The sequence below is a fragment of the Podarcis muralis genome, chromosome 15 (genome assembly GCF_964188315.1).
Source record: "Podarcis muralis chromosome 15, rPodMur119.hap1.1, whole genome shotgun sequence".
Classification (NCBI taxonomy): Eukaryota; Metazoa; Chordata; class Lepidosauria; order Squamata; family Lacertidae; genus Podarcis; species Podarcis muralis.
Window position 1 is genome coordinate 16,613,231 of NC_135669.1, and position 13,603 is coordinate 16,626,833.

General features: G+C 49.6%; 1 protein-coding gene across 1 annotated transcript in view; it reads left to right on the forward strand.

Moving 5' to 3' along the window:
- The window catches only part of VPS11 (VPS11 core subunit of CORVET and HOPS complexes), a 14,640-nt gene continuing 1,037 nt past the window's right edge, over nt 1–13,603 (forward strand). The window contains exons 1-15 of the mRNA XM_028707761.2: nt 1–484; nt 1,159–1,307; nt 2,035–2,170; nt 2,396–2,559; nt 2,683–2,930; nt 3,638–3,839; nt 4,380–4,531; nt 5,206–5,392; nt 5,835–5,978; nt 7,694–7,882; nt 8,625–8,786; nt 10,918–11,057; nt 11,313–11,515; nt 12,647–12,818; nt 13,256–13,478. Coding sequence (XP_028563594.2) covers nt 349–484; nt 1,159–1,307; nt 2,035–2,170; nt 2,396–2,559; nt 2,683–2,930; nt 3,638–3,839; nt 4,380–4,531; nt 5,206–5,392; nt 5,835–5,978; nt 7,694–7,882; nt 8,625–8,786; nt 10,918–11,057; nt 11,313–11,515; nt 12,647–12,818; nt 13,256–13,478 — 2,607 coding nt within the window. The 5' untranslated portion in view covers nt 1–348. The remainder of the gene's footprint in view (nt 485–1,158; nt 1,308–2,034; nt 2,171–2,395; nt 2,560–2,682; nt 2,931–3,637; nt 3,840–4,379; nt 4,532–5,205; nt 5,393–5,834; nt 5,979–7,693; nt 7,883–8,624; nt 8,787–10,917; nt 11,058–11,312; nt 11,516–12,646; nt 12,819–13,255; nt 13,479–13,603) is intronic.

Genomic DNA, 13,603 nt, shown 5'->3' on the forward strand with positions numbered 1-13,603 from the left:
GCTTCCTAGCGTGGCGGTGGCAGCGACGGGCCTGACCGGAGAGCTCCTGAGCACGTGCAGACTGCACGCTCTCCTTTGGCCACCCTCTGATCTATGCCGGCCCGCCAGTCAGTCACAGTCACCCGCCCTCGGCCTGCGGGCTCAGCGGGGATGCCTGCAATACCGCCGCGTGGAAACAAGGGGGCAGCGGCGCAAGGGCTGCGGGTCTTCTCTGCGCTTGCGCACTAGGGCGGGGGTTTAGCGACCCGGCGAACTACAAATCCCAGCAGCCTTAGCGCTAAGAGAAGCCGCAACGCGGAAGCGGCATGGTCACATGACTCTCCTCCGGAGTTGGGCCTACCTGTCAAGATGGCGGCCTACCTGCAGTGGCGCCGCTTCGCCTTCTTCGACCGCGATGTCCTGACGGAGCCTGATGGGAAGCCTGTGCTGTTGCCGCCAGGCATCACGGTCTGCGACTCGGGCCGGGGCAGTCTCGTTTTCGGGGATATCCTTGCCGTTAGTGGTGTCGCGGGGGGCGGGCAGGGTGCCACTGAGCGTGTGTGGAGTGCTCTTCTCCCCTCAACCAGCTTCCCTGGGCAGGGCTTTTGTCTCGGTCAGCGGACATTAGTTTTGGGTAAGCTGGAGCCATGGCTCGCCTTCTGCCAAAGTCTGAAAGCATTCCTCCTCCCCACCCGGTGGGCTTATTCAAGTTAAGAGCATAAGGCGATGCCTGATGAAAGCATTGGCTCAGCTAGTTCAGTGTTGCCTACATCGCGGTGGCTGAGTTGTCACCCTTGCTGCTGACCATGGCCATTGCCCAAACTGACGGCAGTTAAAAGTCCAGCAACATCTGGGCAACCACAGGCTAGGTAGGCACTCTGAGTCTACGATGAGCAGCAGACAGAAAGTAGAAGCCTTTAGCTACTTGGAGGTTCTAGGGATTGAATCTAGAATCCTTCATATGCAAAGCAGGTGCTTCACCACCAGCCTTTGACCCAGCTCAGATACGCAGGTCTTGTTCAGTGTCTGGGTGGGAGGCAGCTGCGGAAACAATTTGAGTTCCTTCATGGAAGAAAGATGGGATATAAACGTAATGCGATAAAAGATTTTAGAAGCGAACCACTGAGCCTTTCTTGCCTTCTGCTCTCTTATGGGGTGGACTCCTTAACTCAGACCTACATATGGAAGGGCAGATATGGTTCCTGCTCCGCAACCTTGAGCTCAGCAGCTTCCAAGCTTATAAGCTGAGAGTGACACACCTCTACCAGTTGAAACAGCACAGCATCTTGGCTTCAGTTGGGGAGGATGAAGAAGGTATTAACCCTTTGGTAAGTTGGTTTGAGGGAAGCCGGACTTATTTTTCTGTTTGATGGAAAGCTTTTGCAAGATTAGTTGTAGGGAAGGAGGAGTCTTCTGTCATGACAAGGCTGAGTTAAGTGTGGGCCACCAGTTCTTCAAAACATTGCTGCTGGAATCTAGGAATTTTAAATATTTATTTGTCACCGAAGCCTTTAACTCAGGTGTTCAGGAATTTTGGCTTTTTTATATTTTTCTGATTTACGCATACAGTCATACCTCATGTTACGTTCTTTCAGGTTACTTCCTGTGGCGACCCGGAAGTACTGGAAAGGGTTACTTCCGGGTTTCGCCGCATGCGCAGAAGCGCAAAATGATGTCATGCGCATGCACAGAAGTGGCAAATTGCAACCCGCCGTGAGCAGATGCGCCGCTGCGGGTTACACTCTTTTCATGTTGCGAACGGGCCTCCGGAACGGATCCCGTTCTCAACCAGATGTACCACTGCATTTGGCTTAAGCCTGATCAAGAGAAGGGTGTCTTGCTCCTTCTGCCTATTTGCCCTGCAGTGACTTTCTGCTAGGAGAGTAAATGTGGCTCCTTTCTTTCCACAGCAGCTATGTCTGCACTCCTGGTCCCAGAGTTTGACTGGAGAAAGGGGGAAATGTGCATCTTATATGCACAGTAGCTTTAGATAAAAAGGGAATCGGTCCAATTTGTGGTGGTTTTCCTCAACAAGCCCCCTATAATAACTTGTAGGTCAAAGTCTGGAATCTAGAGAAGCGTGATGGTGGGAATCCTCTGTGCACCAGGATTTTCCCTGCAATACCAGGCAACAAGCCTACAGTTGTGTCCTGCCTCACAGTCCATGAGAATCTCAACTTCATGGCCATTGGTAAGTGGAAATGAAATTGCTGCTGTGAGTTACAGACATAAAATCATAAAGGAGAAATTGATCTACTTTGTTTTGGGGAAAGTGCTCCTTCGTCTATTCATATTAATCTAATTCAGCTTTCCATTTGGTGGGCTTACCTGATGTCTTCCAATGGCAGAGAATGCCTGCTTTTTCCCAGTGTGTCTCCTGGAATGCAGCATTCACCCTTTCCCATTTCTGCTGTAGGCTTTACAGATGGGAGTGTTGTGCTCACTAAAGGGGACATCACGAGAGATCGGCACAGCAAAAGTCAGATCCTTCATGAAGGCAGTTACCCAATTACAGGCCTTGCCTTCCGTCAGTCTGGCAAAACAACACATCTGTTTGTTGCCACCACAGAGAACATCCAGGTAAGATGTCTGGTTGACCACCAGGGGTGTGGGTGTGTGTCATGCCCTGCTCCATCCCAGTTTCTGAGCTGTTCTTGTGGCTTTCCAAGCTTCATTGTGTCCTCCTCCTTGTGGACTTTGCAGTGTTACACGCTTTCAGTGAAGGATTATCCGAAGCTAGAATTGGACACACGTGGCTGTGGGCTGCGCTGCTCCACACTCAGCGATCCCTCCCAGGACCTCCAGTTCATTGTGGCAGGAGATGAATGTGTATATCTGTACCAGCCAGATGAGCGTGGGCCTTGCTTTGCCTTTGAAGGCCAGAAGCTGATAGCCCACTGGTATCGGGGCTACCTTGTCATTGTTTCCAAGGAACGGAAGCCTTCTCCAAAGTAAGACAGAGCTGCAAGGCAGAATAACTTGTTGAATTGTTTTCCTTTGACCTCTTAAAAACTCTGGGTGTGGGATCTGGATAAAGGTGGTTGCTGTGAAATTATTTATTGCTTCTGGTTAGGTACTCTTCTGTAGGAGAGAGCAGTAGAAAGCCACTGTGTGTTGCATGGGATTTCTTTTTGGCCTTCCAATCCCTATTTGCAGGCAGTGTTAAATCCAGATTTCCTTTCCAGGTTCCTATCAGATCTTGGATTTTCTGAATATACTGAGTGGGATATGTACAAGTAATCTTGAGAATGTGATGACTGTCATGAAAGGCTGGAAGGTCCAAATGGCTGAGTGTGGGGGTTGCGTAGGGAAACCGTACTTTGCAGCAAGGCAATATGTTGTGCTATCCAAGGCTCAGAAACAGTTAGGTTGACGTACATATTGTGGGGGAGAAATAGGAGGCAGATGCATCTTATGCATCGGAATGCAAAAGCCTGGTCATTAGTTTTTTAGATTCATCAGGTACTCACAGAGGGCTCTGCCAGCTGACTTTAACGTTTGCCTGGAAATGTTAAGACCAGCAGTTTGAGACTCTCTGAGGCTTGAGTGTGGACCATTCTTTCATCCAGTGCACGAAAGGGAACTCCTGACCTGTGAGTGAAAGTTAAAAGACTATCTCTGAGGCTGTCCCTCACTCTTTTGCTCCTCTGTACTCCAGATCGGAATTTGCTGGGAGTGATCCACAAAACTCTGACAAGCAGATCCTGAATATTTATGACTTGGGCAACAAGTTTATTGCGTACAGCTCTGTCTTTGACGACGTGGTGGATGTCCTGGCCGAGTGGGGGTGCCTCTATGTGCTGACCAGAGATGGGAAGCTCCATGCACTGCAGGAGAAGGACACGCAAACCAAGCTTGAGGCAAGGGACCTTGGTCGCTTCTTCCTCCTCTGTGGTTAGTGGGGTTCTGAGGTGCAAAGCTTATTCACAGCTGCCTGCAGCTCAAAGCCCAGACGTTGCCTTCCACTAGACCGTTTGGACTGCAAATGCCATCAGTTCCAGCATCATATACCTGTGCTGCCTGGGGCTGATGGGGAGCTGTAGCCCCAACCATTTGGAGGGCTCCAGTTTGCGGGAGATTGGTGTGGTCTGCTGTTGCTCCGTAGGAGCCTGAGTAAGGGGCTGGAAGTGACTCTGAACTAGCATCTGTGCCATGTGGCACAGAGGGAGGGAGCAGCTGTGGCCTAGAGCCCCTTGTTTCTTCTCTTAGAGTTATGAAAGCTACAAATGCATGTCGTTATGCATTCACAAAACAATACATCAGTATGCATTCCATACTTGAGGACCCCAGTAATTAAGCAGCTCCCCATGGAACAATAGTTACGAATAGTCAATATAACCCTTAAAACCCTGTTGCTCCCATCAATGTTTGTAAGCAAGCAAGCACTTCTCTTCCAACAGATGCTCTTCAGGAAGAACCTCTTTGAAATGGCCATTCACCTGGCCAGGAGCCACCACCTGGATAGTGACGGCTTATCTGAGATCTTTCGCCAGTATGGAGACCATCTGTATAACAAGGGAAACCACGATGGCGCCATTCAGCAATATATTCGGTAGGCGAGATAGGGGAGTTTTGGTCCTTCCTTTCCATTACAGCCATGTTGGGGTGAGAAGAAAGACCAGAGCCCTTGCTATCTAGGCACCTGGGTGTCACAAATCTGGATTTTTAATCTGGCCGACCTGCCACCTTCTTGTTGGCTTCCTTTCTGAATTGCCTCACTAGCGAAACCATCATGAGATGGGAACTAAATCCACCCAAACGTGGTTTGCAAACGCACAGAGCCCTGGTGAGCTCTGACACGTCCAAATGGAGTTTGGCTCTCTGGATCCCAGTGGACTGGGATTTATTTACTGAGATAGCATATAGGGAATGCCTATCTATCTGTGGTTGCTCCTGGCTTTTCAGATTGCGAGGTGCTTATCAGCAGATTGCACTACCTTTGGCAATGTGAGGGGCAGACCAAGATAAGTTTCCAGCCCCTGAATTGTGAGAATTGCAAGTTTTGATTTCCACCCACTTGATTTCCACTCTCCCTTGGCACTCCAATTTGGCACTCCAAGCCACCTCCCCTCCCTGTGCCCTACTAGTGTTGGAAATTGTGGCTGCACCTTCTGATCCTCTGTAGAACCAGATGCGAGGTTGGGGTTACGTGCACACTTTCTCATCTTCTCTCTTGGCTTTTGACTACCTGGAATAGGGTCCTCATAGGGTGCTCTTTCTCCCTAGTACCATTGGGAAACTAGAGCCATCCTACGTCATCCGCAAGTTCTTGGATGCTCAGAGGATACACAACCTGACTGCGTACTTGCAGACGCTCCACCTGCAGTCATTGGCCAACGCAGACCACACAACACTGCTGCTGAATTGCTACACCAAGCTGAAAGACATATCCAAGCTTGAGGAGTTCATCAAGGTACAACAGGGAAGGGTGTGGATGCCCTGGCACGCTGGCTCCTCCTTCCGCATTATGCCTCAATGGGCTTGTGTGCTTGAGCAGCCATCCTCCAACTTTTGGTGCCTGCCTGCTCCACATTCCCAGTGCAGAGATTGAGAGAGCCTTCTGGGTAACTGAAGGACCTTTCATTTGGCCGCTTGAGGTTGGGTGGCTGCTTTCCTCCAGTCCTGGAGCTGAGAAGGATCAGAAGTCTTCCCTTTGCAGGAAGAGCAGCTTATTTCTTTTTAACCTCGTAGGAAGGAAGAAGCAGAGGCTTTCTCTTTGTCTCAGGGAGCAACCTGCTGCTTCTGGTTCCAGTCATAATATATTACACTTTCATGGGAGAGATACAGAGGCATTCCTCTTTCTCAGTAGACATGCCCCTTCTGAATTCCTTCTTTGCTTTGTCTCCCCCACACAGACCAGTGAAAGTGAGGTGCACTTTGATGTGGAGACAGCCATCAAGGTTCTGCGTCAGGCAGGCTGCTACTCCCATGCCGTGTACCTAGCTGAGAAGCATGCACACCACGAGTGGTACCTCAAGATCCAGCTGGAGGATATCAAGGTGAGGCCAAACAGCCTGCCTGGTGCTGAGCTTCACTTCCAGCTTTTAAAGCTGACTTCTTGGAGTGCATCTGGATGCTGGAGAAACCTGACAGGTGCTTTGGCTCAGGAGGGGGGGGGTGACGACCGTGTTTCTCCACATTCTCCCATTTTTGCACTGGGGATAGTAGTGTCCACAGTTTGGGACTGTGTACATCTGTTTTCCCACATGGCAGACAAAGAGGCGTTAGATGAGCGTAAGGGTGGGCAACTTGCCCGCTCCCGTGGGTCTTTCACTTGGCCTGTTACGTACACTTTCTTAGTTGTTAAACGTTTTGGGGTCTCAAGGCTGCAGCAGCGAGTTTAAAAGGGCTTGCCATGATTTTTACATTAAGTGGGGCAGCTACTCCTGTGCTGCATTTTGCAAGAGGATCTGTGTGACTTGTTGCCGTGGAGAATAAAAGGCAGGACTGTCCGCTGCTTAGTTCTTTTTCTTTTTCTTTTTCTTTATTATTATTATTATTTATTATTTATTGATTTTTCATAAAAAAAACAAACAGGCAGACAAAAACCTTTAACGTAGACCGTAAATTATCCATTGACTTCTCATCCTCCCCTTCCATGGTTTCCACATTTACCCTTGAATGCTGCATATTTCACATATGCTATCCAATACAGTCATACCTTGGAAGTCAAACGGAATCTATTCCTGAAGTCCTTTCAACTTCCAAAACTTTCAGAAACCAAAGTGTGGCTTCTGATTGGCTACAGGAAGTTCCTGCATCCAGTTGGAAGCCACGCTGGACGTTCGGCTTCTGAAAATCGTTCGGAAACTGGAACACTCACTTCTGGTTTTTGATCGTTTGGGAGCCGAAACGTACGAGTTCCAAGGCGTTCAGCAACCAAGGTACGACTGTACATCCATTTTAACCTATTTATCTTAATAATGAACACTGTTGCTCATATTTCAAGTCCTGCTCGCGTTTTCATCTCACTATAGGTAGTTCTTTAAATTCTTAATTCTAACCCCAAGATACAGGGGAACTGGGGTCTGCTTCTAAAGTTTGCTCAGCCTGTCTTGCCCTGGGAGTATTATCCATGCTTGTGTCAGAAGTCCTCTTCAGGTGTCCTGTCAGCATGTAGAATAATTACTGGTGGAGGGGGGCATGGGGATGGGAGTGCTAGCTCTGCTCCCCTCATTTTCATTCCCGTTGCCCTCCCCCAAGTTGGAGGCTAACTGTCTGAAGCTCTGAGCTTCTTGTACTTGTTGAAGCTCCCTGTGCACTTTTAAACACCGAAGTCAGGCTTCTAAAATGCACTGGAGAGTTTCCTTGAGTGCAGGAGGCTTCCCGCTTTGCAAGGTCAGCATCCAGCATGCGGAGGACCCAACATGCGGCATCCAGCATGCGGCATGCAGAGGACCCACAGGAACAGCGGTGAGGGGGCAGAGCTGGCACACTTGTTTCACAAACTTGTTTCACAAATTTTCCATGTGTGATGGTTCTGCAGCAGTTTTCCTCAAGTGGGTTCCCCCCCCCCATGTGTGTTTTGGACTACAGTTCCCAGCAGCCCCCATCATCACGCAGCTGTTGTGCTGGCTAGGACTAAGGAGAGTTGTCCTGCAAAACATGCAGAGGGCACCTGGTTTGGGAAAGCTGTTCTGCGTGCAGGCAGAAGGCCAACACTTTGTTTCCAAAGCTACCTCTCTCTCCTATCACCTGCCCTTCTCTTGTGCAGAACTACCAGGAAGCCCTGCGTTACATTGGGAAGCTGCCCTTTGAGCAGGCCGAGAGCAACATGAAGCGGTACGGCAAGATCCTCATGCATCATGTCCCGAATGAGACCACTGAGCTCCTGAAGGTCCTGTGCACGAACTACCAGCCGGTGGGGGATCGTGAGGGTCCTGGAGCACTGGAAGGGAGGAAGGTATTGGCTGGATTTGGGGCGGGGGGGGGGGTGCGTTGCTGCCCTTCGCTTGTGCTCACCAAGGAGAGCAGGGGGCTGAGGAGTAATCAGCATTAAGTGAACAAAATGCTGAGTATAAAATACAGCCTGGGCAAGCAGGCTCAGTGGTGATAGAACTGTAGAGTTGGAAGGGACCATTAGGGTCATCTTGTCCAACCCCTGTTGCCCAAAGTGGGGTTCAAACCCGCAAGCCTGAGATTAAGAGCCTCATGCTCTACCGACTGAGCTGGTTGGAAGGCAGGAATGTTGAACAACCTCTAGGAGGCAGCAGAGGGCTCAGACCTGTGTGGCTTGCAGAGTTTTTGCTTGTCTGGTTGCTGTTTAGATAAGCCATTCTTCCCCATACAAACACACACACGTACCTCATACTGGGTTCATTGCAATAGCACTTGCTGATACTTGCTGTGTCCTGAGCCAGTCTTTGCTAGGCTCCTTGTAGGGCAGGTGTGGGGAGCCACTGACCCTCCAGGTGTTGTTGAACTACAGCTCCCATCATCTCTGGCCATTTGCTTGCTGGGGCTGGTGGGAGTTGTAGTTCAGCGATATCTGGAGAGCCAAAGGTTCCCCACATGTGTTGTGGGGGGAGGAGCTCTGGGACATCTGGGCTGCAGAAGGCTCTGCCAGGAGAACTGAGACACAGAATGTTCCATCTAGGCTGGCTACTGCCTTCCTTTCCCCATTCTCTTCTCTCTTTGTAATATAGGCAAATCCTGATGAGTTCATTCCCATTTTTGCCAACAACTCCCGGGAGCTGAAGGCCTTCCTAGAGCACATGTCAGAAGTGCAGCCAGACTCTCCACAGGGCGTGTATGACACACTGCTGGAGCTCCGCCTCCAGAACTGGGCGCATGAGCAGGATCCACAGGTCAGTCCTCCCTCCGCTTGGGGTCAAATTTCTAGTTGTGCCCAGGGGAGGTTGACTGGTGGAAGCCATTGGCAGCAAGGTCTTGGGTGACCTGCCTGGGAAAATTCAGCTGGCAAGAGAGAAAAGCTCAATTCATGGGGCTCTGGTTCAAGGTGCCTGTGACACAGGTGGCTAACCCATCTTTTGGCCTGAGTGCCACATTGAACCTTGGTCAGCCTTCACAGGGGGCAGGGAACTGTGTGCCAGCGGTGGGTGCTCACCAGATACTATCACATACTGTTGCCTGCACACACACACACACAGAGCTGATCTATGCAGATAACTGCAAATTGGAGATTATCTTTTCCTCTCTGCACACAAAATGATCAGTTGGGTGACCAGGGAGGGGACAGTTTGCACCCGCACAAATACCCAATTAGGGCCCACCCACCACACAGCAGTATGTCTGTTTCATTATTATTTTCTGCCAAAGTTGGAGGGTTATTGGGGCAGTGCCAGAACAGTTGCTTGGAGGTGTGTGTCTGGATCAGACTCTTGAAATGAGGCATAGCCACTCCTGTCCCTTGCCCATCTCCTAATTCTTGATCCTGGGCTTATCCCGCAAAGCTGAATAGTGGGAGGGGGGGCCACCAGGTGGCGCATTGGAAGATGGCCGACAATAACATCTCTCTGACCCATACGAGGTAATTAAGAGGTTGCTATGGGAAGTATGCAGTCTTCCTACCCCCCCCCCAAGGAGATGGGGGGGCTGCCTTGCCAGCGGTGTCCACAATGCACCCCCGGATCCGAGAGTTGGGGGTGCCGGTCACTTGGCATGAGCCCTCGATGAAGTCAGCTCTTCCTGACGCCGATTCCAATTAGCGTGTGCTGGTTAGCTTCAGCTCGGAATTATAATTGGAAATATTTAATTGGAATGAAGCTGAAGCACTTACATCAAGCAAAGTTCGAGAGATAAGGCTGCTGATTAATGCATCTCTGTGTTTGGAGTGACGGGAGGAGACAAATAAATCAAGCGATGAACCACCGTCACGAGACTTTTATGTGCAGAGTGAAAAAAGAGGGGGGGGGGGTGGAGGAAAAAACTTTTATTTTCTTTGCCTCATGTGAGTATTTATAAACCTCCACCCCAAGAGAGACGAACCGTCGCCTTTTACTAATCGCAAGCAAGAATTTAAGAGCTGTTTGGAGTGAATTATGGATTGAAGAGAGGACTGGTAAATATGGAGTGCGGAAGGAAAATTCTATGACGCAGTTGTTAATGGCGTCTTGCTAAGACAGGCTTGTCGAAGAAAGACGAGGGGAGGAGAACCAGGGTCATTGGAATGTAAATGATGCATTGAAAGTGATAACCTGGCAGAGCCCCTTTGTGATATATGTGGCAAGTTTGGGAAAATTAATAGGACGGACCGAGGACAAATTTTTGAAGAAGGGGAGTAATGGCGGCTGTCCTTATGAGATATGACTTTTGGAGTGTGCAAAATCCACGCAGATGTTGTTTGTTCCTAACTTGCTTGTGAAGATTATCAGAGATTGCAAAGAAAGGAATACATGATAACAACAAGAAGATGAAGAAGTAATAAATAGACTATCTGGACAGAGCTGGATAGAATCGTTTGATAAAAGCAGTAACAGAAGTGATGTCTTGATTCTCGTTCGGAGCTTGATGTAAGGGTACCCCCAACAAAATTTAAAAATCTGGCTGTATAATTTGGAAGTAATATGATTTGGAAATAATGTGATTGGATTGGCCTGTTAATAAAAATTATGTTTTAAAAAAAAAGCTGAATAGTGGGAGATTCAGGGCAGAGAAATGGGAAGATGGGACACAAAATACGGAATCCACTCCCACATGATTTAGTGATGATCACCAACTTGGATGGCTTCAAAAAAGGATTAGACACATTCATGGAGGGCCATGCTATTATTCCTGATGGTTGCATGCTCTCTCCAGAATTGGTGGACAAGAGCAAGAAAGTCCTTCTGTTGCATTTAGCTCTCCTTGCATTATAGCATCTGGTTGGCCACTGTAAGAACAGGATACTGGACTGGATAGGCCTCCTTTGGCCTGATCCAGTTGCTGCAGAGCTCTGCATATTAGCTTGATGTTTTCTTGGCTTTGGGCTCCGTGTAGGTCAAAGAGAGGCTACACAACGAAGCCATTTCCTTGCTGAAGAGTGGGAAGTTTCGGAGCGTCTTCGATAAGGCTTTGGTCCTGTGCCAGATGCACAACTTCAAGGATGGTGTCCTGTACCTCTACGAACAGGGCAAGCTGTGAGTCTAGAGGCGCCAGCAGCCTCCTACTCTTTGTTGGGGGCGGGGGTTGTAAGAGGGTTTCTGGAGCTTCCCCAATGAGGAGGGTGCTGGATATTGTAGACCAGGCTTTGCAGCCTATGTGCAGGGTTTGGACCTGGCTGATCTATGCCCAGGCTATGTGGTTAAGGAAGGATCGGAGAGCAGCAGGTGGGCTCAAGGGCATTATATTTGGCCTCCTGGTGGAAAGGACCCTCTTCTCCCTTCCTTCCCCAGTTTCCAGCAGATCATGCACTACCACATGCAGAACGAGCAGTACAAGAAGGTGGTGGAAGTCTGCGAGCTGTACGGAGACCAGGAGGCCTGCCTTTGGGAACAAGCCCTCGGCTACTTCGCCCACAAGGAGGAGGACTGCAAAGAGTACATCACAGCTGTGCTCAAGCACATTGAGACCAAGAATCTCATGCCGCCCCTGCTGGGTGAGGGAGGTTCCACTTCCAGGCGGGGGGTGGCTGAGGTTGTCTCCTTGAGAGGCTTGACTTTGGGAAGCTTCTGGGGTGGATGGGGCTGGGAATTAAAACCAGTCTCTCAAGCAAAAGAGCTGCTAGTTAAATCCATGGCTCCCTTCAGCCTCTCCCTTTATGAGAATGACCTGCCTTCCAAGACCCTATGGAGGCCAGATGCTGCTCTTACTCTTGATGCCAGTGATGCTTTTGGCTGAAGGTTTATTAGTTTTTCTGATCCACCCTTTATCAATGGATAACAAGTTTAAATTGCCCTCTTTTTCTGTGGTGATCACACAGGGTCCCTGGATGTTTCACCATCTATTGATCCCTGTGCCACCACTTTATTTCTCGCTGCCACCACCCAGGCCCTACCTGGGACAATACTGAGTCCAGTCAGGGTTAAATTGAAACTTAAACTTTTGTTTATTTATTGCAGTTTAACAAGCGTTTGGTTTCATAAACGGTATCCATCAATTACATTCATGGGGTGCTTATCCAGACCTATAACTTTCGCTACCTGCTCTCACTCACTAAACCACCTCTCAGATATTTACTTGTCTGCCTAGCCCCTAACTGTTCCTGACTCAGCCTATTTTGCTACACTAACTCAACCTACCCACAACTCTAGCCCAATTCACTCCCACTCCAACCACCCACCCAACTCCCAATGAACTCCTCAACTAACTCCCCAAGGAACTCCCCTCTTTGCCCCTCCCAGAGCTGGTTTTATAGTCCCACTGACTCCACAACCCCCCCCCCGTCCTGACTGGCCAACATGTTTAACTATTTCACCTCCAGCACTCTCTCATAATGTTAACGTCACAATGCTGCTCTTACTCTTGACGCCAGTGGTGCTTTTGGCTGAAGGTTTATTTGTTTTTCTGATCCACCCTTTATCAATGGATCACAAGTTTAAATTGCCCTCTGCTGTCTGAATCTTGGCCGTTAAAGGGTCTGAAGTATTGTGGAACGGGACAGAGAATGCTGAAGGGCCCCTCCCCTGTGGTTTGAAGGGACAAGGTAGATTTGTGCTCACCCAGGTGTAATATAAATTGCCCCACTCCCTCTCCTTCTCTGTGCTGATGGATTGCCCCCTATGTCCAGTTGTGCAGACTCTGGCTCACAACTCCACAGCCACCCTGTCTGTCATCAAGGATTACCTGGTCAGCAAGCTGCAGAAGCAGAGCCGCCAGATTGAGCAGGACGAGCAGAGGATTCAGAAGTACCGGGAGGAGACTAAGCGGATCCGCAAGGAGATCGAGGAGCTCAAAAGCAGGTAGCCGCAGTCTATGTTGCTGGGCCTGTCTGACCTCCATAAGACGCGGCCTCCAGAGGGAGTAAGACATCACCACATGCCACTTTCCTGCCTTCTGCCCATTGTTCTCTGTTTGGTGGTGCAGTGTGATGAACAAGTCCAGGTGGTTCCTTGGAAGGGATTGAGATGGATCCTTGGAAGGGATTGAGGTGGTTCCTTGGAAGGGATCGGGAAGGGACTCCAAAGGAGACTTCATTCATCTGCCAGTCTTCCAGAGTACAGCTACTCTTTACTTACAGCTGCTGTAGCAATCCTGGAATCCAGGGCAGGGGAGAAGCTTGATGCCCAAATCCAATGTGGGCATCATTGGAATGTGTTGCTGTTGCTTCTGCGCATGCCTGCATCCCTGAAAACCATCTCTCTTCCTTGCCCTTCCCTTGTGTGTTTCCTTTTCTCAGTCCCAAGATCTTCCAGAAGACCAAGTGCAGCATTTGCACCAGTGCCTTGGAGCTGCCCTCAGTTCACTTTCTGTGTGGCCACTCCTTCCACCAGCACTGCTTTGAGAGCTACTCGGAGAGTGGGTCGGAGTGTCCCACCTGCTTGCCAGAGAACCGCAAAGTCATGGACATGATCCGCGCTCAAGAGCAGAAGCGGGACTTGCACGACCAGTTCCAGCACCAGGTGGGTCTCCCTGGCTGCCTAGCTAGATTTCCAGTCTGGTTTATTATGACACTTTATATCCAACTGGTGGGGAGTGCCCGGCCCTGCCTGGGATTTATTTTTTTTTTGGGGGGGGGGGATACTGT